The sequence below is a fragment of the Rhinatrema bivittatum genome, chromosome 6 (genome assembly GCF_901001135.1).
Source record: "Rhinatrema bivittatum chromosome 6, aRhiBiv1.1, whole genome shotgun sequence".
NCBI lineage: Eukaryota > Metazoa > Chordata > Amphibia > Gymnophiona > Rhinatrematidae > Rhinatrema > Rhinatrema bivittatum.
The window spans coordinates 276,430,736-276,455,403 of NC_042620.1; the positions used below are offsets into that span (position 1 = coordinate 276,430,736).

The 24,668-nt window shown below is 45.4% G+C and overlaps 1 protein-coding gene across 2 annotated transcripts in view; it reads right to left on the bottom strand.

Annotated features, from left to right (window-relative positions):
- The window catches only part of DLG3 (discs large MAGUK scaffold protein 3), a 507,232-nt gene that overhangs the window by 365,212 nt on the left and 117,352 nt on the right, over positions 1-24,668 (bottom strand). For both annotated transcript variants that reach the window (XM_029607251.1, XM_029607249.1), the window contains exon 7: positions 21,952-22,108. In XM_029607251.1, the coding sequence (XP_029463111.1) occupies positions 21,952-22,108 (157 nt within the window). The remainder of the gene's footprint in view (positions 1-21,951; positions 22,109-24,668) is intronic.

The following is a 24,668-nucleotide window of genomic DNA, read 5'->3' on the forward strand; positions in this document are numbered from 1 at the left end:
AATGTATATAATTGTTAATATCTGTTATTATCATATTACTGTTAATTTTTGTTAATATTTACTATTTCAGGGGGGATCACGTGATGTGCTGAGCGGGTAAGACGGGTTCTTGCCAGCTCCGGGACCCACTCTACTTACCGCGCTAATTTTTACTGCGTCTAACCAGTTTCCTGGGGTTTGGGACCCAGCCCGAGACGCTGTTTATGTTGGGCACCCGATCGCTGCAGGGAACGAGCGTGGGGATGTCCGTGCGGGGCGGCAGGAGGGAAAAGGAAAAAATCAGAGCTCCCGATTCCAAAATGGCGGCTGCCGGCGAGACTGGAGCCCCTGCCTCCCCAACGGCGGCCACACTAGCAGACATCAAGGCAGTGATTCATGAGGCACTGGACGAGAAGCTAGCGCTCATCACCGAGCAACTAGGGGAGGTGAGGGAGCACCTTTCTTCTCTGCAGCCCCGGCTTGAACAGGCAGAGGAACGCATTTCGGGGCTGGAAGATGGCGCGGCCGCGTGCGTGACTAGCATGGCTGCCCGAGATAAGAGCATTCAGGCTCTACAAAATAAAGTAGACGAACTTGAAAATCGTGCCCGTAGGGACAATCTGCGCTTTATGGGGTTCCCCGAGGATATTGCTGATCAGTCGCTTTGCCGCTTGCTGTCCGAATGGCTCCCTGAGGCATTGGCCCTCCCTCACCTGCAGGGCACGCTCGTGGTTGAAAGGGCCCACCGGCTTGGGGCTCGGAGCGCGGGATCGGGGCGTCCCAGGCTTGTGATAGCCAAGGTCCTCAACTCGGCGCACAAGGCAGAAATTTGGCGCGCCTCACGGAACAAATCCGACCTGCAGTACCAGGGTAAACCCATACGGGTCTTTCAAGATTTTTCTGCCGCTGTTTCAACCGCCCGACGAAGCTTTGCCCCCCTCTGCACCACCCTGCACAATAAGGGGGTAAAATTCTCCCTATTGTTTCCGGCTCGCCTGCGAATCTGGCAGGGGGACAGGTCCCATATTTTTGAGTCTCCGGACCTGGCGCGGGCCTTTATGGACAAGATGGACAAGTGAGTGCTCTTGCAAGCGCTGTGACTGTGTTTTTTGGCGCTACTCTAGGCCTTCTATATAAATGTTGAACTGAGTTGCCAATTTTGAGTGGCGACAGCTGACGGCGGGACTGTTCCCAGTGTTGAATCCGGGCTGTCAGTGTTGGGTTTGCCAGGGAGATGCAGACCCCCTTTGGGTCAGATCCTGGGACTTGGTTGTTCTCTTCGAGGGAAACGCGTGTGCCGCAGAGAGAACAGGCAACGCGGGACGGTGCACTGGTGGGAAGAGCAATCACAGCCAAGTTTTTTTTTTTTTTTTTTTTTTCCTTTGCCTTCCCGGTTATTGCTCAGGTTTGCCACACGTGGCCGAATAAATGGACCTCCTGTCTACCTGCGGGGGGGACCTTACCGTTTGTTGGTTTGTAAAGCTAGCTATCTGTACTTCCCGAAACTGGGTCACACCCCGTTATGGGGTTCTTTTTGCTAACGCATCTGTTATGTTTTATTTTAGAGTGGGATCCTTGACACATCAATACTGGATCCCCATGGCCTCCTTAGTCGGAGGACCTAGTCAGTTGACTGAGAGGTGGGTGGAATGTTTGGGGGACGGAACAGTTAATAAGTTTCAGGGAGAAGGGGGGGTGGGGGGAGGAGGGGGGGGGGGGGAGGGGGGGATGGGGACAGGTGGGAGGGAGGGTGAGCGAGTGTATGAGACAGCAGTGGATGGATGAATGGACCAGGCTAGACGTAGATTGTTTAAGTAGGGGACGCTTGGTTTGGGAACGGGGGTGGGTAGGGGGGGCCTCAGCTGGGAGGGTCACCACTACCAGCATCAGTCTCATCTGTGACACTAAGTCCGGCTTTTTCATAGGTTATGAGTAATCCCACACGGCTTGTGTCATGGAATGTTTGCGGCCTTAACTCTCCCATTAAACGCGCTAAAGTGCTTTCCTTCCTGAATAAGCAATCGCCTTCTGTGGCATTCTTGCAGGAAACACACCTTACTGATAGAGAACATGAGAAGCTTAGGCGTACCTGGGTGGGAGATGTACGGTACGCGTCAGCGAACTCTAAGTCGGCGGGGGTGGCGATTTTGCTACGTAAACAACTTCCTATCACTGTAAACCAGGAAATCAAAGACCCGCAGGGGCGGTATTTAATCTTGGTTACCTCATTGTTTAATCAAACAGTGGTGTTTTGTAATGTGTACGCCCCGAATGTCTATAACCCTCGCTTTTATCGCAGTTTGTATTCCCACTTGTTGCCTTACCTGTCGGATATTTTAATTGTGGGAGGTGACTTTAACACTATCCGGGACCAGAACTTGGACGCCTCCCACAGCCGTAGTTGGGAGGGGGGCAGGGGCAAGGGTCCATCCATGTTGGAAACACAACTCCACTTATTAGATGTATGGAGGACCTTGCACCCCACAGAGCGTGATTTCACCCATCTCTCTAGGGCTCATGCTTCCTTTTCACGGATTGATTACTTTCTTGTAAGTATCCAGGCTTTTTCCCAAGTTTTGGATGCGGGTATAGACAACATTGTCATCTCCGACCACGCTCCGGTGTGGTTGGACATGGGGTTGTCCCCCCCCATTTCTACCCCCAAAATCTGGCGTTATCCATATTTTTTGGTCCAAGATGAAAAATTTAAAGAGTTTCTCTTGGTAAAATGGAAAGAATATGTGTTAAACAACCAGTCCCACGTTTCCCAACCGATTCTATTCTGGAACACTGCGAAGGCGGTCCTACGAGGCGAGATAATTTCCTACGTCGCCCACAGGCGGAAGGCTTTGGACCGCCGGATCCTCTCGCTGAGTTCCCAGATGACTCAGGCCCGCGCCCGCCTCTCTCGTTTGCACACAAAGGAAGCACGAGTCTCTTACATGTCTTTTCAACACGCTCTTAATTCTCTCATACATCAAAGAGCAAAAAAAAGCTATCTTTATTACAAGTTCAAACTGTATCAACACAGCAACAAAGCGGGGAAAATGCTGTCCAACCTAATTAAATCTTCCCAGTCCAGTCGGTTTATTCCAGCGGTGCGTGGGTCTAATACGGCAGTGGTTACGGACACGCCATCTATTCTTAAGAGGTTTCGGGAGTATTACTCCTCGCTCTATGCGTCCGGGGGGTGGGATCCTGCGAGCTGCCAGAGTTTTTGTGAGTCCCTGTCCCTCCCCTGTTTAACACAAGACCAGAGAGACACGCTAAATGCTCCTATTTCGGAAGCAGAAGTGCGCTTTGCCATTCGCCACTCTAAGAACTATAAGGCCCCGGGCCCTGACGGCTTCACCGCGGAATTCTTCAAATCACTGGTGGACCAGGTGACTCAGCCCCTGGTCTCTATGTTCTCGGCGATGGTGCTCCAGGGGTCCTTTCCCGCTCATTCTAATTTGGCACACATTATTCTCATTCCCAAGGTTGATAAGGACCCTCTCATGCCCGAATCCTACCGCCCTATTTCTCTTCTTAACTATGATCATAAGCTGCTGGCTAAAATACTGGCAGACAGGTTGGCGGCTCAGTTGCCGACACTGATTGGGCCCCACCAGGCTGGTTTTATGCGTCGGCGATATGCGCTCGCCAACATCCGCAAAATTCTGGCAGCCATGACTATGAGCCGGCTGATGTCCCAATCTTACTTGGCCATTAGTTTCGACGCGGAGAAAGCGTTTGACCGGGTGGAGTGGGGTTACCTTTTCTTCGTGTTACGACGTATGGGTTTCGAGGGTTTCTTTCTCCGGGCTATTCAACTCCTTTATTCTGCCCCACAGGCGCGCATTGTTGCTAACGGAGCCCTATCCGATTCCTTCCTTGTGGAACGAGGTACTCGCCAAGGCTGTCCTCTTTCCCCCCTATTGTTCCTACTACAGTTGGAACCTCTATTGCATGCCATAACTGCCACCCGGGAGATTCGGGGGGTTCGTATGGATCCCGGCATCTTTAAATATGTTGCCTTTGCGGACGATTTGTTAGTTTTTATTACTAACCCCCATTCCTCCTTGCCCCCGCTCCTCCGCCTAATTGGGTCCTTTGGGGCATTCTCTGGGCTGAAATTGAACGAATCCAAATCCTCGGTACTGGCCCATCCGCCGGATTTGCGAGACTCCTGGCCAAACCCGTTCCCTTTAAAATGGGCGGGCGACTGTTTTCGATATTTGGGGGTGAATATCCCAGTCAACCCGGAGGATGTATACCAGGCCAATATTCCCCACGTACTGCGTCAGACTCAGGAGACCATGGCTCGTTGGCGGTCTTTGCCGCTTTTGGTGGCAGGGCGGGTTGCGCTATTTAAGATGATTTTGTTGCCCAAATGGCTATACCTTTTGCAAAACCTCCCTTTATCGCTCAAACGGAGCGACCTTGCAACGCTGAACAGCGCACTGCGTCGCTTTTTGTGGAAGGGCGGGAGAGCTCGTCTTCCCTTAAAGTGGTTGCAAAATGACTGGAGGTCGGGGGGCCTGGGAGTTCCGGACCTGGCTCGCTACAACCTGGCTTGTAATATGCGGCTTTTACGTAATTGGCTTTTAAATACCTCACACTATACTCCGCTATCAGTAGACCGGGCTCTCATGTTTCCTCGGACTCCTTCCTACGTGGTGCAGGCAGCCTCCAGTCACCTTCCTTCGTTTCTCACTCAAACAGCTCTTATTAAACCCTTGCGTCAGACTTGGGCGCGTCTCGCGAAATTATTACAGATACCTCCACTCTGTGCTTATCTGCTTCCCCTTCGGGGGAACGATGACTTCCCGTCGGGCTCTCAATCGGTCATGTTTCGGAGATGGGAGGACGAGGGGGTCACTCATGTGGGCCACTTGTGGACTCGGGAGGGGACCTTTATGCCGTTCTCTGAATTTAGGAACCTTTATCACTTAGGGGGTAATCAGGTTTTCCCGTACCTGCAAGTGCGCCACTATATGCAAACTTTACCGGAGGCCTCTAAGAGTATAACTCAGTTTCAGGCGTTGGACAGCATATTCCACTTCGCCAGTGCTCGCGCTCCCTCCCTTTCCAGTTACCATAGAGCTTTGCGACGCTTGACGGAGGTGGACGTCCACGCCTGTCTTGTGGCTCGATGGAATAGAGATGGGGATTTTTGCTTAACAGTTCTTATCTTACGTAGGTGTTTTAGGCGTATTACTAGGATCTCGACTAATCAATATTTTCGGGAGATGCAGCTTAAGTTTTTGAGTCGGGCCTACGTGTCTCCCCAAGTGGCTTTTCAACTAACCATTGCCACATCGCCACTGTGCACCCGTTGTCAGGGTGCGGTGGGCACTCTTTCCCACGTATTTTGGGCGTGCCCCACAGTTCACAGATTTTGGCGTAAGGTGATTGCCTACATGGAAGATTTACTTGACGTGGTGTTACCGATTTCTCCCATGTGGTTTTTATTTAGCTGCATCTCCCCAATCCGAGTTCGAGATCCGGGTTCACGCCTGTTGTTGCAGAAAGCGAGCCTAGTGGGGAAGAAATCCATATTGCTGGTTTGGCGATCCTCAGATGCCCCGTCGTTCTGGGTTTGGAGGAACCAGCTGCATGCTTTGATGACGATGGAAGGCATGGCTGCACGTGGCTCCCCTCAGCGACGACGACACTTCCTCGCTATCTGGACTCCGTATCTTCAACAACTGTCCCCGAGGGCGCGGAGTCTAGTGCTGAACGAGTGACAGGCCGAAGGACCTACCGGGCTAGGCGGCCCTTGCTATTTCGTTGGACTGACCATTCTCCTTTTTTTTTCATCTTATTGTGGTGTTCATACACTGTAGAGGGGGGGGGAGGTAGGGGTGGGGGGGGGACTGTGGTATTTGTTCAACATTGTGGTGGGGGAGGGATCTGAAACCACCCTCCTCCACATTTGTTTGTTGTTTGGAAAATCTAATAAAAATTGTTTGAACATATTTACTATTTCAATTCTTTTTACTCTTCCCCCCTCCCACGCACAACTATTATTATTAAGTTACTAACTTTCGTTCTATGTAAAACGCTTCCAAGCGTATGTTTTCCTGTTATACTGTAAACCGAGGTGATATCTCTGATGAACATCGGTATATAAAAAACTATAAATAAATAAATAAATAACTCTTGTCTCCTGAAAAGATACCTGTCAATTAAAATTGCTACCCCAGCCTTATGAGTCCCAAAAGAGGCAGAATAAACTTTACCCACCAACTGACGCTTTAAATTAAGATGCTCTCCACCAGATAAATTGGTTTCCTGAAGCATAGCAATATGTATACACTGATGTCTTAAGTATTGTAAAATTTTAAAGCATTTTGTTACAGAACCAATACCTGAAGCATTCCAAGTAGAGCAATTCAGGGCAGGAGCCATAACCCATTAATAGAGGAACAGCAAGATATGAAATGAAACAGAAAAATGCAGGTGTTTCCCAGCCTAAACTCCCAGAAACCATGAAAATAAGTAAGAGAAAATATTTTGAAAACATGCAGACACCATTATGGTTCTAAAAGAACCAAATCCACCAAACCCCACAATATGTTCAAGTTAAACAAACCGAACAGCAAACAGCAAATGTTCTCTCAACCTAGCTTGATGGACGCTCTACCTGGGTAACATCAAGCTAGATTGAGAGAACATTACAAAAATCTCATATTTGTGTGAGTTTCCTCACTCCGTAGGTCATCAAATCTTCACAAGAGAGCACTGTTCTGTTCATACGTATCATTTGGAATGTCAAAGTGGCCCCTAACCCCTACACTAATACCTAACCCTCACCTCGCGTGACTAGGTAGGCCTCATATAGAGGTATAAATACCTACCTTGATTGAGGGCATTATGGCTAGTCTCTCTCTCTCTCTCTCTCTCTCTCTCTCTCTCTCTCAGTTTGTGCTAATACCTATGCAAAGCACTAAGATAGCACACTTTGCAATAAACTGCCTATTACCATAAAACACACCCCTTTTCCTATCACATGCGATATTTAGTGCATTTTGATAAATCCAGGCCAGAGATACCAAAAACATCTTTCAGAAACAAATCCTCCCTCCCCCATGGTTAGAGTTATCACAGCCACAATGGTGGAAGAACACAATTTACACTACTAAGGCTGCCTCCTTACTTCCCCACCAAAAAAAGTCTCTTTAGGAAACTATCACCAGGATGCAATAATAAGTCAGAAAAAAAATCTAAAAGAGAGAAGAAAAATTCACCAAAGTAAAAACTGTTGCAAGATTTCCAGCTAAAAAAAAGAAAAAAAGGAGTGCTTTTCTCTCCCTCTCACCTCCGCCCCCTCTGTCAAGGAAGGTTAAAGTGCGCAACAAAAAAAAGTAAAATGAAGAAAAACTAAATAATCCATGTTTCTGTAGTCAAACACAGGATGCCTTTGATGTATAAAAAACACTTGATCTGCACTTTAAAACAAAAGAAGAAAAAAAAAAAATAAGAAACAGATCGAATGTCCAGCAATATGAAACAAAAATGCCACAATTATTTCTCATGAATGCTGTCAGTTAACATAAAAAGATCTCATCGCTGAATAATAGCAGAGGTAAATTTTGTAAAATATGTGACAGTATCTAATGGTAAATGGTCCAAACAGTGCCATGCTTGAACAGTCATGTGTAGAAAGAAAGTAACCCCAAATAGGGGAGAAGCCGCTCCTCAAAACAGAAACTTTAGCCGAATAATCCTGGAATATCTGAACTCGTTTAGTATCATAGGTCAGCTCCGGTGTCCTCCTAAACGCTTGTAATATGGCTTGCATATGTGCAAAATTTAAGACCTTCGCGATAACAAGCCTCGGCCGGGAGTCCCCGTCTTTTCTCTGCCCCAGCCTATGTGCTCTTTCTATGCGAAAAGATGAGGCAATCTCCGGTAAGTAAAGTGCATCTGGCAGCTAACTTTCTAAAAAAGACCCCAGGTTTCATTCTGTCAGCGACTCCGGCAGACCCAGAAGGCGGATATTCGACCTGTGGGCCCGATTTTCCAGGTCATCTAGCTTGGAAGAATGTGCCTCAACCTGTTTCTCCAGAACCTGGATCTTGGCAGTGAGGGCAAGATTATCATCTTCCAAAAGTCCGACCCTCCCCTCTATCATTTCAAATCGTGGATTAATGTCATCTAATGCCATACGGACCTCAGATATCTGGGTGGGAATGGTCACTACTTTCAGGTCTAGTGCTTCCATTAGTATAGCTTTAAAATGTTCTGTCGCAGCAGGGGAGAGGTCAGTAACGCTATTCGGGGCTTGATTCGCAGCCATTTTGGGTGCAGCCGATTTCGTTTTTTCTTTTTCTTTTTTCCCAGACTTAATAGGCATTCCAAGGGGTGATCGTTGCATATAGGAGGTAATGGACATGTACCTTTAGTTCTCTGTTCTTTTGGAGGAATTTTATGCAGATTCAATGCCGAGGTATTTTTAAAAATGGAGCGCAGCACCCGGAGCCCTCCTGAGCACATCCTTCCTCGCGCACCACATCACGTGATCTTGGCCTAAAATAGTTGTCTATCCATGGTATATGATAGTCTCTGCACACTCTTTCACAATATATAGATTTCAGTATGGGAGATAGCACTAGAATCATATCCTGGAATGTGAATGGCCTGGGATCTCCTATTAAGAGATACCAAGGCCTACAACATTTAAAAAAATGCAATCCCACGGTTGCCTGCATTCAGGAGACCCATCTCACTGCCCTGAAAAGTCAAAAACTAAAGAGAAATTGGGTGGGTTCCTGTCACTTTACGCCGGCTAAGGGGAAAAAAGGAGGTGTGGCAATCTTGGTTAATAAAGCTGCCTTGTTCATTGTCTCCAATACCATTCAGGACCTAGATGGCAGACTGGTAATGGTCATAGGCAACCTCAATGGTAGAGAAGTCACGATTTGCTGTCTATATGCTCCTAATGCACACTCCCATACATTCTATACTTATGTTCTCTCACAATTGGTGTCTTACGCAAAAGGCTATGTGGTAGTCGCTGGGGACTTCAATTTTACAGCTGACCCAAAAATAGATAAGTCCCCTTCTGGACAATATCATCCCAATAGTGAGGGGAAGGGAGTCCCCTTTCTTTGCTCGGAGTTCTCCCTTCTTGATTCTTGGCATACCCTATACCCCACAGAGAGGGACTATACTCATGTATCAAGAGCCCATGTATCACTATCCCAAATAGATTACATCTTGGTCCCCAGGGATGGTTTCCGTGCACTAACCAAAGCTGTTATCGGTCCCCAGGCTGTCTCAGATCATGTGATAATCTGGGTGGACTTGCAATTTGAGACAAAGGAGCCTAGTGAAAGGTTTTGGAGGTTCCCCAGCTATCTTTGCACAGATATGGAGTTCAAGCATTTCCTCCAAAAGAGATGGAATGGTGAATAAAATGGAAAATGTCATAATGCCTCTGTATCGCTCCATGGTGAGACCGCACCTTGAATACTGTGTACAATTCTGGTTGCCGCATCTCAAAAAAGATATAATTGTGAGGGAGAAGGTACAGAGATGGGCGACCAAGGGGCATGGAGCAGCTCCCCTATGAGGAAAGACTAAAGAGGTTAGGACTTTTCAGCTTGGAGAAGAGACGGCTGAGGGGGGATATGATAGAGGTGTTTAAAATCATGAGAGGTCTAAATTGGGTAGATGTGAATCGGTTATTTAGTCTTTCGGATATTAGAAAGACTAGGGGGCACTCCATGAAGTTAGCATGTGGCACATTTAAAACTAATCGGAGAAAGTTCTTTTTCACTCAACGCACAATTAAACTCTGGAATTTGTTGCCAGAGGATGTGGTTAGTGCAGTTAGTATAGCTGTGTTTAAAAAAGGAATGGATAAGTTCTTGGAGGAGAAGTCCATTACCTGCTATTAATTAAGTTGAATTAGAAAATAGCCACTGCAATTACTAGCAACAGTAACATGAAATAGACTTAGTTTTTGGGTACTTGCCAGGTTCTTATGGCCTGGATTGGCCACTGTTAGAAACAGGATGCTGGGCTTGATGGACCCTTGGTCTGACCCAGTATGGCATGTTCTTATGTTCTTATGATACTCATAATCACCAGCACTTATCCAATCCCCAATTATATTGGGAGACAGCTAAGGCAGTATTACGGGGGGAGATTATCTCGTTTGTGGCTGCTCCTAAGAGATAACTCAATCAAAATATTCTAAACCTGGAGACTCAGTTAGGAAAAATTAAACAGACCATGATATCCCTTCCTACCCAAGCCCACCAGAAAGAATATTTCAGTATCTTGCGAGATCTTAACTGTCTCTTACATCAGAGAGTCCAAAGAGTTTTCCAAGCCACAGAAAGGGATTTCTTCTGCTTTGGTAATAAAGCGGGTAAACATTTAGCCAACATAGTTCACTCCCATAGGGGGAAAACCTTTATCCCTTCAATGAAAAATACTTTGGGACATGTTGTAACCTCACGCAAGGACATCTGTGAAATGTTCAGAATTTTTTACAAAGCCTTATATACTGATGACGCTTGGGAGATGTTAAAGATGAGGAAAATGTTTTTTCAGGCCTACTCCTACCTACCCTTTCTGCAACACAGCTTTCCTTTCTGAACCGACCACTTATCCTTCTAGAGGTCACTAATGCTATTTCTACTAGTAAAGCGGGAAAAGCTCCAGGGCCAGATGGGTTTTCTTTTGATTTCTACAAGATATTACAGCAACGTTTGGCCACCCCTCTCACTAATTTTTTCAACATCACGGTCCAAACTCAAACGGGAAGGACCCTTTATATCCTGCATCATATAGACCTATCTCTCTCCTTAATTGCGCATGTTATCTCTGAACATCAAGTAAGGTTTGTAAAAAATAGGCCTGCATGTGTCCACCTCATTAAGCAACTGACGGCCATGTTATCTTCTCTCTATTTAAAAACTCCAGCATTAGTAATAGGCTTTGACTCAGAGAAGGCATTTGATTGGGTGTCATGGCCTTACCTTTTCTCAGTATTGCAAAGATATGGCATAAGTGGAAGTGTTTTGGCTTATAAATCTTTATGCTGACCCAATTTCCCATATACTAGCCAATGGTTTCAAATCAGACGCTATACACATAGGAAGAGGAGTCAGGCAAGGTTACCCCCTTTCTCCCCTATTATATATATTGGCCATTGACTCCCTCCTGTGGAAAAAAGCCCAAACACTGGAAATTAGGTGCTTTGGGGAGGATCCCCAGATGTTTAAAATTGCAGCTTTCGCGGACGACATATTGATCTACCTCACTAATCCGCAGCAGTCATTCGGTCCCCTCTTATCCATTCAAGCTGAGTATGGTAAGTTTGAGGGACTGCAAATCAATCATGACAAGTCTGAAGCCCTAGATGTGGGCGGTAGAGTTTAAATGGCGTGGCAAGGTTCATTTCTGTTAAAATGGGTGGACAATACAATGAAATATCTTGGTATCAAAATTCCTACGGAGGTGACAGACCTTCACAGAGTTAACATAGGTCCCTTGATCCAATCCACTGCCCAGCTGTTAAAAAAGTGGCAGGGTCTGCCCCTCTCTATTTCCGGCCGGATTCAACTAATTAAAATGATGATATTACCCAAGTGGTTATATGTTCTGCAAATGACACCTCTGTGGCTTACCAATAAAGACTGTAGGGAAGTGGGTACCTTGTTTAGAAAATTTATATGGAATGGTCGAAGGGCACGTATTGCTCTCCCAGTGTTAATGCAACTGATATCCAAAGGGGGCTTGAACTGTCCGAATCTTCGCCTCTATAACTTGTCGTGTTTACTGCGCCATTTGAGAGATATAATAGGAGGAACCTCTTATTATACTCCACAGAATTCTCTAAAATTGTGGTGGGAAACTCCTTCACTTAACCCTTTGATTCAAGTCCCAAATGATATACTTCCGTCGATAGCTGCTCCACAGCCTCTAATACAAGCATGCTGTAAGGCATGGGCTTTTCTTTGCACACAGGTACAGCTTCCTACGCGGCTCTCGCCATTTATAACCATCTGTGACCACCAGCTCTTCCTGCCAGCTACCACTAATTCGGTATTTCATAAGTGGAAGAATAAAGAGCTGATATGGGTTTATCAATGTTTCTCTAAAGACACTGGCCAATTGCTTACTTTCCCAGAACTTCAACTAAACTATTCACTCTCTGACAAAGACTCTTTTGCATACCTGCAGTTGAGAATTTTTCTTCATTTGCAGGGGAATACGCTTCAAGTTTCTCACCAATTCTGGTCCCTATATAATATAGTGATGGCCACTAAACTACAAAAACCAACCATAGTGGCTTATAGTAAAATTCTGCAATCTAGCATGGAGAAAGATACCATGACCATAGAGATGATGAAGTGGCAACAGTGGTCGGCATTTACACTAACCTGCCAGGACTATATGCACTTTTTCCGGGATCTCCCTGATTGTTCTGAAAGTGTATTATACAGGGAACTGCAATTTAAATTTTTGAGACAGTTTTATATGGCTCCTGATGAAGCTTATAAGGCCCGAGTAATTGACTCCCCACTATGTACTAAATGCAGGCAGGAGGTTGGCTCCTTTCACTAGTTTCTGGACCTTTTGGCATGCGATCAATACCACATGTAGCCACTTACTAGATGTAATACTCCCAGATGATCCCATGCTATGGCTTTTTGGTGTAGCCCATACTCCTATAGAGGGAGTAGATACATATGGTTTAAAACTTGAACAGAAAGCGAGCCTTGTGGGGAAGGCTGGGTATCGGGTATCGGAGTATTGGGTATTGGATATCGGATGCTGGGTATCAGAGGTACCCCCTCACCACGAGCATTGGTTCAGATTCCTGATTAAGCTGTATACGTTAGAATATAGCAGTGGGCAAGCCGCTTCAGACAAGCGTAGGATGGAAATGGAAAGGATATGGAAACCCTTCAATGACTACTTGAATCCTATAACACAATAGAGGGCGTATTATGGACCTAAGGAATTGACACACGAGGGATGGGTGGGAAGTAGGGAAGGAAGGGGGGGACGGGACAGTGGGGACACTTATAGGAAACTCTGATACCAATCGGCATGGGCAATTCTTACTCTGTCTAGAATGTATTGAATCAATTGTTTGAGCTTCTTTTGTCTCACAGATGTAATTTATTTATTTATTTGTTTGTTTGTTTTTATATACCGACATTCGATCGAGATATCACATCGGTTTACTGATGATAATGATAATACTTTATACTGTTTATATTGTTCAGAGTTCCAAAATAAATAAAAATACATTACAAAAAAAAAAAAAGAAAGAAAGTAACCCCATATATCAGGTCAAAAGAAAAGAGAAAAAAAATGTGGATCAGATATGAAAAATCCTTCATTGAAAAATAAAGAGAAGGAAGAGAGAAGAAAAAACAAACAAAAAAAACCCCAAAACAAAAAACAGATAGTTCCCAAATTGCATCACAATTGAAATACTCAGAAATCCACTGATAAATCTTTCTCAAAATTGACAAGCAAGGATATAAATTAAACACAAATATCTGCAGCTCACTCAAGAGGATAACCACCTCTTGAAGAAAAATAAAATCTGAAAAATGAGTCTTCAAGTGTCCATATTTCTAGAAATGCCAGAATCTTAACCAGTACCAACCGAAGAGATCATATTACACCCACTCTCCAAAACCTTCACTGGTTACCAGTCTACTACAGAGTCCTTCACAAATCTCTCACCCTGATACACAAGTCCATCCATAACTATTTTCATCTTGACCTTGAATTTCCCCTCAAACTCCATACATCCAACAGACCAATTAGAGAAATCCACAAAGGAGAGTTACAATCCCCTCCAACCAAAACCATTCGCCTAGTTTCGACCAGGGTCCGAGCTTTTTCTCTAGCAGGTCCAAACATTTGGAATAGCCTTCCCACAGAACTCAGGTTGGAACCATGCCTACTAACTTTTAAAAAAAAACTTAAGACTTGGCTGTTCCGATTAGCCTTCTCAGATCCTTCAGACTCACAATAATCTACCATCCTACTCACGAGCCATGGAACCATGCCTCTCCGTGAGATGCCTCTTACCCAATACCTCCGCAATTAAACTTTCTTGCTCGAACTGAGCTCATTATGACTTTTGAGTTTTAAGTTACTGCCCTGCTCGGGCCTTTTTTACTCTATTTACTTCCAAGCTGTAAAGCCTCCAAGTTTATAGTCCTTGTTCAATGTAACTTTCTTGCTCTCTTTCTGATTATAACTTATTGTTCCGTTTTTTGTTACAAGTTTCTATCCCTCGTTCGATGTAAACCGATCTGATATGGTATTCAACCATGAAGCTCGGTATAGAAAAATGTGAAATAAAATAAATAAATAAATGTAGTGGCAGCTTCAACCGACTCCAAAACCAGAGATTTACCTTGATGTGTAACTCTCAATTTAGTAGGTACTGCAAGATTATTGGAATTTTTTTTTAAAGAGCTGTGTGCACATCAGTGCAAGTGCTCTTCTATTTGCTGAGACCGCTGCCAAATAATCTTGAAAGATTAAAATTTTATGGCCCTCATAATTGAGAGTAGAAGTTTTACTATAGGCTTGAAGAATTTCAATCTTATGAATAAAGTTCAGGATTTTTGCAATGATCACTCAGAATCTACCTTAGGTCCCAGCCGGTGCACTCACTCAATATGTACACGCCCCTCTGAACTTAACAACCATTACCCCCCTCTTCCCCCCCACATCACTGTACCCCCCCCTCCCACCCTCCTCCTCCTCCTCCTCCCAACCCAACACCCCCATCCTCCTTCTCCCCTACAATACCATATACCTGACACCTTTGTGAATAGTTAAAGACCTGACACCTTGTGAATAGCTGTAAATCTAAATAATGTTTACCTATGTTTATCTACTCTAAATTATTGTAAAGCCTGTTGCTACATTACCTATGTTTATCTACTCTAAATTATTGTAAAGCCCGTTGCTACGTTACGTTACACTGTGAACCGGGGTGATGTTTTTAACGTGCCCCGGTATATAAAAAACTCTTAAATAAATAAATGTAGGGTTCTTGCATCCTCTGAAATCTCAAGATCTTATCTCAAGATCTGACACCACCAGTCATCTTTCCAGAATGGTATGAAGGGAGGAATCTGAAAGAGATTCTGGAAACCCCACAAACTTCAAATTGTTTGGCTAAGAGCGATTTTCAGGTCTTCAACTTTGGAGAGTTTATGCTTCACATTCAAGCTTTCAGCATGCACAGACTCTAATTTAGAAACACAATCCTCTGTAGAAGAAATTCTCCCCTGCATATCTCGAAGTTGTGTTTGAAAATCATCAAAACAAGAATTAAGCTGTTGTAATTGCTGTGAAATAGAGCTTAGCTTCTTCTCCAAAATCACAGCTACATCTGTTACCAAGTCTGCCATTTGGGAGTCTGAGCCTGAATTTGCCGAGTTGTCATCAGGGCCATCGGCCATTTTAGGTTCAGTAGGTTTAGCCTTGTCTTTATCTTTCCATGGATTTTTAGACACCATCATGTGAAAAGAAAAATCACCTGAAAACACTCTGAAGGTGTCTGCAGCACTGTCGAGATTAACGGAAAAAAGCCACCACCACCTTCGGCAAGATCAGAAGCACCTCTCCTTTCTCACATAGCATCACGTATCCCATTAACTTTCTCTTTATATCTAGGAATCCTCGTCCCTTTCTCTGCAAGTCTGCTGAAAAGTCCAAGAAGATATGTTAACAACTGTTTGACAAATAATTTTGCCTAATTGCCACATAGCTTCTAGGATTCATGTTTTGTAGTTTGAAAGCTACTCGTAACCTGCCCCATCTATTTTTCTGGCTCAATGCGAAGAAGGCCACTCAGTGAGAAATGTAGCAGGATCTAATTCCATCTTTTTCCACAAGACTGATCAAATGTATGTTGTTCTAACAACTTGTGTTTTCTAAGTCATCATGTTTCTTTAATGATGACATTTGAGGCATTTGAGTTATTGGCAAGCTACCATCACTGAATTTTCTAGCTTCACCAGCTGCTCTTGAACTATGTTGACACATGCTGCCAATTCACCAACTGTGGAAACTTTGCATGTGTGGCCCTTGTATGCCACAGATAAGATTGCAATGGATTTTGGAAAGGGGTAATTATCCTGTTTAGAGCAAGGGCGAGGGCTCTCCTAGTGTCACCAAGCCAAGAGAAGGCAACTGCTGAGACCATTGTCATACCAAGGGTCTCTGGCGCCTGAGAGCCAATCAATGTTTGTGCCTCTCCAGCACCCCCCCAATCATTCTTGTACTATTGCTTAAGGCCACAGAAAATCAGTGGCGTCTCTGGACAGAAGAATTGGGAAGGGAGAGCCAAAATGACATTTCCTAATCACATCCACCTCCATAGCATAGCCCCTGCTTTAAAATTGGCTATAAAAAAAAAGTCTTAATAAGAAAGTCCAAACTGTCTTCTGTGTAATTTAAAAAAGCTGGCTAGTTTCACTCTTCCACTAAAACTACTATTAAAATTATTTGATCACTTAATTCAACTGATTCTACATGGCTATGAGAGTGACTTTTGGAATGTATACAGGAAGGGACAGAATGTTAATATAAATCCTGCACCTCCAGTCCTGTAACTCTCTGTGCATCCACAGAAATTCCCCAGCAATGGAGCTTGGATGTGTCCCTCACAGCTCATCATACAAAAAGATATTTTAAAATTCTGGTGTCACCTCACAGTAATAGCAGCGCAAACATCTTCCACTGCCAGGCACATTGTGAACTAACACAAAACCACGCAAAAACGCACTCAAAATCTATATAGCAAATCTATCATAACATAACAGTAGTAACACCAAGGACTCAATCAACAAGAACCCTACCGGTGAAAAAGCAAAGGTAAATATTATACTGGGTCCCAGAACACCAATACACCACCTACTGGGGAACAAAACAAACCCGCTTGCTATAGATCTCTACACAGACACTACACGCTAGCAGAAACTCTCCCCTTGGTCACAGGCAAAAAGCAGTCAGACCCTCACCAAATACAGAATAAAGGATCACAAATTAGATGAAAACTGAAATGGAAACCCCAAGAAGCCAGACTCTCTGTGTAACAATGGAAAAACAGAACCACTATTCCTCATAAAATAAATAAAATCAAGAAACAAAGCATCAATTATAATAGTAAAACCATATTAATAAAAGAATATTTTAAAACTACTGATAAATAGAATAATTTATATTAATTAAAATAATATACATTTAAAAAAACTTCCCAAGCACCAGTATAATATTTCAAAACAGCACATATATTAAATAATACCCAATAATTAAAACTCATAAGGATTAAAAAAAAAAAAAACCCTGCTGTCCATACGTGGGAGCTCTTGATTTCTAGTCACCCTGAGATTGTAGAGGATTAGGAGGTTAGGGGAGCGCACAAACTTTGTCCTCTCGCTCTCACACACTCACATTTCCATTCCATCTTACACATACCCTGTCACATACACACACACACATACATATATGCTCTTATACCCACCATAACCTCTCTCTCTCACAGACATAGACACACTCTCAGGCTCTAAGACCCTCCCTCCCCCCACCCCCATACACAAGCTCTTACTCCCCTGGATTCTCTCATACACACACACACACACACTCTCTCACTCTCACTGGCTACCTCACATACACACAAACACACACACTTAGGCAAGCTCCCAGTCATTCTCACAGACACACACACACACACACACCCCAGGTAGGCTCATGCACACACACACACACTGACCCTCAGGAAGGCTCCCATTCTCTCACTGCTCCCTCCCCACCCCCCAGGCATGCAAACATTCATTCTCACACACATATAATTACATACACAGAGGCAGGCACTTATTCTCACGCAGATAGACCCCAGGAAGACACCCATTCATTTTCATACACAGACACACCCTCAGGCAGGCACCCATACATTCACACACATACACCCCCAGGCAGACTCCCATTCATAAACATGCACACACTGAAGGCAGCAACCTTGGAGCCTCTCTCATTCCTATGCTACCATTGTCACTGCAAGTATATTGGGGAGGCACCGATTGCTGCTACTGGCACTGAAACCTGTTCTGCTGCCTCCTCTGTGCAGGTCCCACGGTATTAAATATTTGTGGGCTACTAGTTCCTCCATGCTGATCTTGTACATTGCGAGATTGGCATAGAGAAAGTGCTACCTTTGCACATTAATTTTTTTTTTTTATCTTTGCTGTCTGATCTTAGTTTTCTAATCGGTTGGCCACAGGCTTTTTTTTTTCCAACGCACACAGGCTCTCTCAATCCCTCATGCTGTCTTGCTCAAGCACAGGCTCTCACTGTCACATGCTGTCTCTCCAAAATTTCAGGCTTTCTCTCCCACACACAATCTCTCAACTCACTTTCACACATTCACAATCTCTCAACTCATTCTCATACACAGACACAGACACAGACACACACACACACACACACAATCTACTCATTGTCTTACATACACAATCTCTCAATTCACTCTCATACACACAATCTCTCAGTTCACTCTCATACACAAACACATACACACACAGTCTCTCAACTTACTCTCATACACAGACACATACACATATAAACACAATCCCTCAACTCACTCTCTCACACACACAATCCCTCATCTCACTCACACACACACACACACACACACACAAACACACACTCTACAGGCACTCAGCCTCTCTCTCACTTATGGGCCTCCTCTTTGCAGTTCACCACGGGATGGGCTCTGCGGTGGTCCATAAATGCTTCTCCTCTTCTGCATGCAGCCAATGCTTCTCCTCCTTCCTGCCCTTGCGGCTCTGGCAACGTTTTTCTTCTGGGGCCATGCAGGCATGAAGGAGGAGGAGCACCTGCAGGTTTGGATATAGCCTTTTTCTTCGGGCCATGGTGAAATGAGCTCCACCATGGCCCCACCGATCTTCCTGCTGTGTGCGTCCAACCTCGGGCCGCCCCTGGTGCCTCCGGCTCCGCCACAGTTCCCAGCGACTCAGCTCAGGATGCCATTGCCTGCGCCGCGCCCCTCCCTAGGCGCGCACGCTTCACTGATCCTTTTGAAGGGCCCGCGGCAGGAACCTGGACGTAGCCCCAGATGATGACGTCAAACTCTTCAGTGTATTTAAGCTCAGGCCTCGCTCCATTGTGTTGCCTTTGCAACAGGTCTCCTTACTACTCGAGTACTAGTTGTTGATAGAGAATCGACTCTACACTTGTTCCTGAACCTCGTTGTTCCCGGTTCCTGTTCTCCTCGTTCCTGTCCTATCTATGTTTTGGATTGACTGCACTGATATTGACTTTGCTTTGCCTGAGCTTCTGCCTATCTCCCTATCTTCTGCCTGAGCTTTGCTTCTGCCTATCTCTAGTTCCAGACCTCAGCTATGCCTGACCACGCTTCTGCCTATCTTCAGAACCAGACCTCTACTATGCCTGACCATGCTTCTGCCTATCTCCAGACCCAGACCTCTGCTATGCCTGACTATGCTACTGCCTATCTCCAGACCCAGACCTCTGTTATGCCTGACTACGCTACTGTCTATCTCCAGACCCAGACCTATGCTATGCCTGACTACGCTACAGTCTATCTCCAGACCTTGATCATTGCTTTTATTGACTCTCGCAATTGACTTATCCATGTTCAGATCTAAGCATTGCTTGCCATGACCTCCGCTTTGCTGCCAGCCCTGATCCAAGCCTGTCATTGACGCCTCTCCTAGCCTACTCCCTGGACGTGGACTTATTAGGATCTGGCCTACCTTTGCTCGAGCGCCCTCAGCCAACCTCAGTTCCATTGGCGCCCGAGTTCCATTACCTTACCCAGTCCAGAGTAGGACTATGCCATCTATCGTCTGCTGTCTCTGGGCTGAATCAACCACTCTTGCTAACCAACCTCGAGGCCCATCTACATCCTGCTGGCTCCAGCACCCAAAGGTCCCTACCTATTGGTTGTGTCAACCCCACCTAGGCCCAAGGGTCCACCTCCGATGCAACAATTCTCACTTTTATTCCTGAAAATTTTGGTTCCTTAGGCGACCACCTAGTTCGCCTAAAGGATGAACTGGCCTTGGCTCCCCTATGAGGTGCTTGTCTTTTAACTGGCTATCATCCCACAATAGGATACTGCCACCTATCCAATGACTTTTTAAAATTTCCTGAGAAGTCGCTCATGATTCCTAAATTCATGTTGGTTCTTCCCCAATAAGACATGACTATCCATATGACCAGTAATTCTGTTCTTAATTAGAGCTGCTACCATTGTATCCAGCACTGATGTCAAGCTTGTTGGACGTCAAGCTTGTTGTTCCTAGATCATCCTAGAGCTGATTTCAAAAACTAGCTAGTGTTCCATTGGCTACCATCCAGTCCTCAGGTTCAGGGCAGCAGTATGGCTGAGCTAGAAGATGCAGCCAAGGAAGCACGGCAGTAGTGTGCAGAAGCTACAGGAAACCATTGGTACAGTCCAGCATAGAAATTACATAACAATAACATTGGCTATCATGGAGATCTCAGAAAGAGCAGTTAGGAGCTTGGGAAGCAGCAACTAGTGGCAGACACTTCCTCCTCCCTCTGACTCTGTATACCCAAGGACTGAATTGGTTTGTTAGACTTTCATTGTGTACCTGCTATTCCAAAGGTCCTTATCAAGATCATTCTAAAATCTTGAGAGCTGGGAAGAGAGGACAGAGCCTCATTTCTATACACCAGCACAGGCACATTGAGGAGCTCACTGGGATTAGCTCGGCATCTATTGTGAAGGTGTCAGACACACACCACATCAGAGAGTTCCACTGGTACATCAGGCAGATGTGGTGAGAAAGACCCATAGCAGGTTTATAAATGGAAAGGAAGTTGTAGAACTAGGGATCATGATATGAAGCTCCAAGGATGTAGAATCAGAAACATCATCAGGAAATATTTTTCATGGATAAGGTAATGGAGACAAAAACAGTAATGGAATTTAAAACAGCATGAGATAATACAGAGGATCCCTAGAGGTTAGAGGATGGTAAGGAAATACTGGGGTAAGCTGCATGGAGCAGCAGTTAAAGCCCAAAACAGCAGCACAATGATTCACTGCGCTTCTAAGAAGGCATTGGGATAACTTGCATGGAGTGGCAGTTACAACCCTAAACAACGGTGATACAACAGCATCAGGTTCTCAGGAAGACTGGGGGTACACCTGCATGGAGGGACCATGGTTAAAGCCCAAACTTTAATAAGCATGGGATGGTCAGATTTTTACAACAGCCTCATGAACCTTGGTAGCTATGTAGATATTTATAAAACCTAGTATTCGTCTTGTAAGAATCAAAGTTGAAGATGGCAAGGCCTGAAAAAGACCACTAATAGAGGTAGTGGAGACCATCACTGTAAAAGATTTTGGGTATGCTTGTGATGGATATGGAAGACAGTGGTGGGGAAAAGTTTGAGTGGTCAGGTAAAAGACATGGGGAGAGAATGTATTGGTTTTCCTTTTCAAATTTTTATATGTACATCTATCCAAAGTGGACAAATCTCAACTGAGCAGACTGGGTGGGACATTTGGTTGTTATCTGTCATCATTTGCTATGAGCTCTTCTGGATCATCAGCTAGGGGGCGAGAGGGGGGGGGGGCATCCATAGCAGATATATATATATGGTGCCACCTCACACCACATCACCGATTCTTCTGGTACATCTGATATGGGGGAGGGGGAATCATTGCAGATATATAGATGGTGCCAGATCTACATCACATCGGGGACCTCTGCTGATACATCAACTGAGGGCAAGTGTGTGCAGGCACTACATAGGCCCCCTCTAGGGAAATTTGCTGACAGATCAAACAGGATGATTAGAGAAAGGCATTATTTGGGAACAGATTGTTTTAGTTTAAGATTTTATAGATTATGTGGCAGCCTTTTCACTTCTCAGTAGGTGTAAATTTTAGCACCTCTCACTCACCTGCTGAACTCCTCCTCTCCGATAAGGTGCCGAGGCACAGGGGAGTACCTGGCAGGCGTCACCTGTGCAGGAATGTAGCTGGGTTTGCTCTCCACAGCGCCCGGGTACCCCAGACTGGAATTATGGCTTATATGATTGTCACCCAGTGCTGAGAATGCTGTGAAGGGCAAAAAAAGAGGCGATGAGTCTGCAGAAAGGCATGAACAGGAGCAATAACGCCTGATCCTGCTGCAAGAGCTGAAGGGTAACAACAGGGCATACAATAAGAGATACTCAACCCATTTTATGTAACACTGGTATACACAGGCAAGGCATGCATTAAGTATACAAACTGCAGTATTGTCAAGCAAAGTGTACATTAGCGGCCAGATTTTAAAAGACCTGCGAGTGTAAAATCCAGGGTTTACGCGTGGCTGGGTCTTGCATGCACTGTGCGAATTTTCAAAGAGGCATGGCCACGTGCACAAGTTCTGGGCCTCTTCAAAGGGGTGAGCTGAGGGTGGGGTCTGGGCGTGGAGGGGTGGGGCGGGGTCAGGCTGGGACAGCACCATTGAACGCTGTCCTGAAAACTCGTGTGCCGGCAGCCAGTCAGCACTTGCAACTTACTTCAGCTCGGGATCTGAAGTAAGTTATAAAACAAAAAGGAAAGGTAGGGTTTAGGGGGTGGGGAGAAGAGTGGAAGAGGGAGGGAGTTTAGGTAAGGGGGTAGGGAAGTTCCCTCCCAGTCTGATCATTTTTGGGTCGGACTGGGAGGAAACTGGGGAAGGCCCGAATGCGTCGTCACGCGGAGTTTGCATAAATTCTCCCCACCTTGCACATGCCGCTCACACATACATGCGTGGATTATAAAATCCGGCACGCATATGTGCGTGGCCAGCGCTCGCATGTTATAAAATCAGCGCGGACATGTGTGCATGCCGGGAACCGCGTGCACATGGATGCGCACCTTATAAAATCTACCCCTAAGAATGACATACTGCAGTATAATCAGGTGGGGTGTACACTAAGTATAACATACTATGGTATAACCAGGCAGGAAGTACATTAAGTATAATATTCTGCAGTATGGTGAGGCAGAGTATAAATAGGGCAAAATTCAAAACCATTTGAGGTGAATTTTCATACCTACGCGCGGGCGTATATGTGCGTGCATTACCCGGCAGTAAGTGAGAGGTGGTAGCGCCCAAGGGGAGGAGCCCCGTGAGCTTCACTGTCAGGAAGCTCAGTCTCAGCTGGGAATAGACACGGAAGCAATATAAAGTCTTTATTAAAGAGATAGAAGCACTACCTGAGGAGCAGGGATGCCAGAGAGGAGGTCACACAGACCCAGAGACACAGGGTCAATGGAATAGGAAGTGCCCAAAGGGAATACCTCCGTAGCGTTGGTAGAAGTCCGATGAGCGGGTACATCGAAGAGGTCTCCTGTAGAGATGGTAATGGCCCGCAAGGCGGGGTACATCGAAGTGGTCTTGGTAGAGATGGTAGTGGCCATCAACTGGACCCGAGGGAACAGGCCTGGGTGTGGACTTAACTCAAGCTTCACCCTGAAAGGGTCTTCTGGGAGTCTTGGTCTCTTGAACCTTGTCACGAAGTCAGTGATCAATCCTTGTTGCCAACTTCACCAGTTCAGTCAAGGTCTCAAGCATCTCACGAGCAGCGAGCTCATCTTTCAAACGAGAGTTCAGTCCTTCAAAGAAGAGGGTCCTCAGGCATTTAGGGTCCCAATGTAATTCAGACGCCAGTGTCTTGAATTCGATAGCGAAGTCAGCTAAAGGTTTAGTACCTTGCTTCAGGTGAACCAATGAAGATCCTGCAGTGGTATACCGGGTAGGGTGATCAAAAACTGATTTGATCAGCTCAAAGAATCCATCAAGATCATGTAGAATAGGATCCTCACGCTCCCACAGCGAAGAGGCCCAAGCCAACGCTCTTCTGTCCACATAAGACAAGATATAGGTGGTCTTGGCATAAGCTGTAGGAAAATGGCTAGGTTGCAGGGAAAAGTGCATGCAACACTGGTTAATAAAACCTCTACATCTCCAAACCTCCCCCGAGAAGCATGTTGGAGCAGATAGAGGTACAATAGTCTTGACCGTCACTTCTGGCGGTGTACCTTCTTTACCTGTGGTGGTGGGTAAGTTCGTCTGTGCGTACAGCTGGTTGAATGCAGCAGTCAAATTCTCCAGCGCATTCTTCTGTTCGGAGATTCGCTGGGCCAGGCCTGGAATAGCCTGCAATGCGGTGAGCTGAGCCGAATCCATGGAGTTAGCAATCTGTTATGGTTAAGTGGTGTTTGGGTGGATTCTTGGGTACTGTGGTGTTAGAGTTGTTGCTCGGAGTTAGCAATCTGTTATGAGTTAGACTGCGGAGTTAGAAATCTGTTGACGGAGCCGCTAGGAATTAGCAGTCTGTTAGGGTTTGCTCCTCCAAAGGGGAGGAGTTAGCAATCCTGTTGAGCTTTGCTCCCCCAGAGGGGAGGAGCTAGCAATCTGTTAGCGACTCTGCTAGGGTTAACAATCTGTTGGCAAACTGTTATGGAGGTGCTCCCCAGAGGGGAGAGGTCAGCAACCATATAAGATCTGTTCTTCCAGATGGGAGGGGTTAGTATCTGTTATGGATCTCCGCACAGAGTGGCAACCTGATATACGAGAGTTCTCCTGAAGGGAGGTGTTGGCCATCTGTATGGTTCCTGCTAAGAAGTAGCAATTGGTTATGAT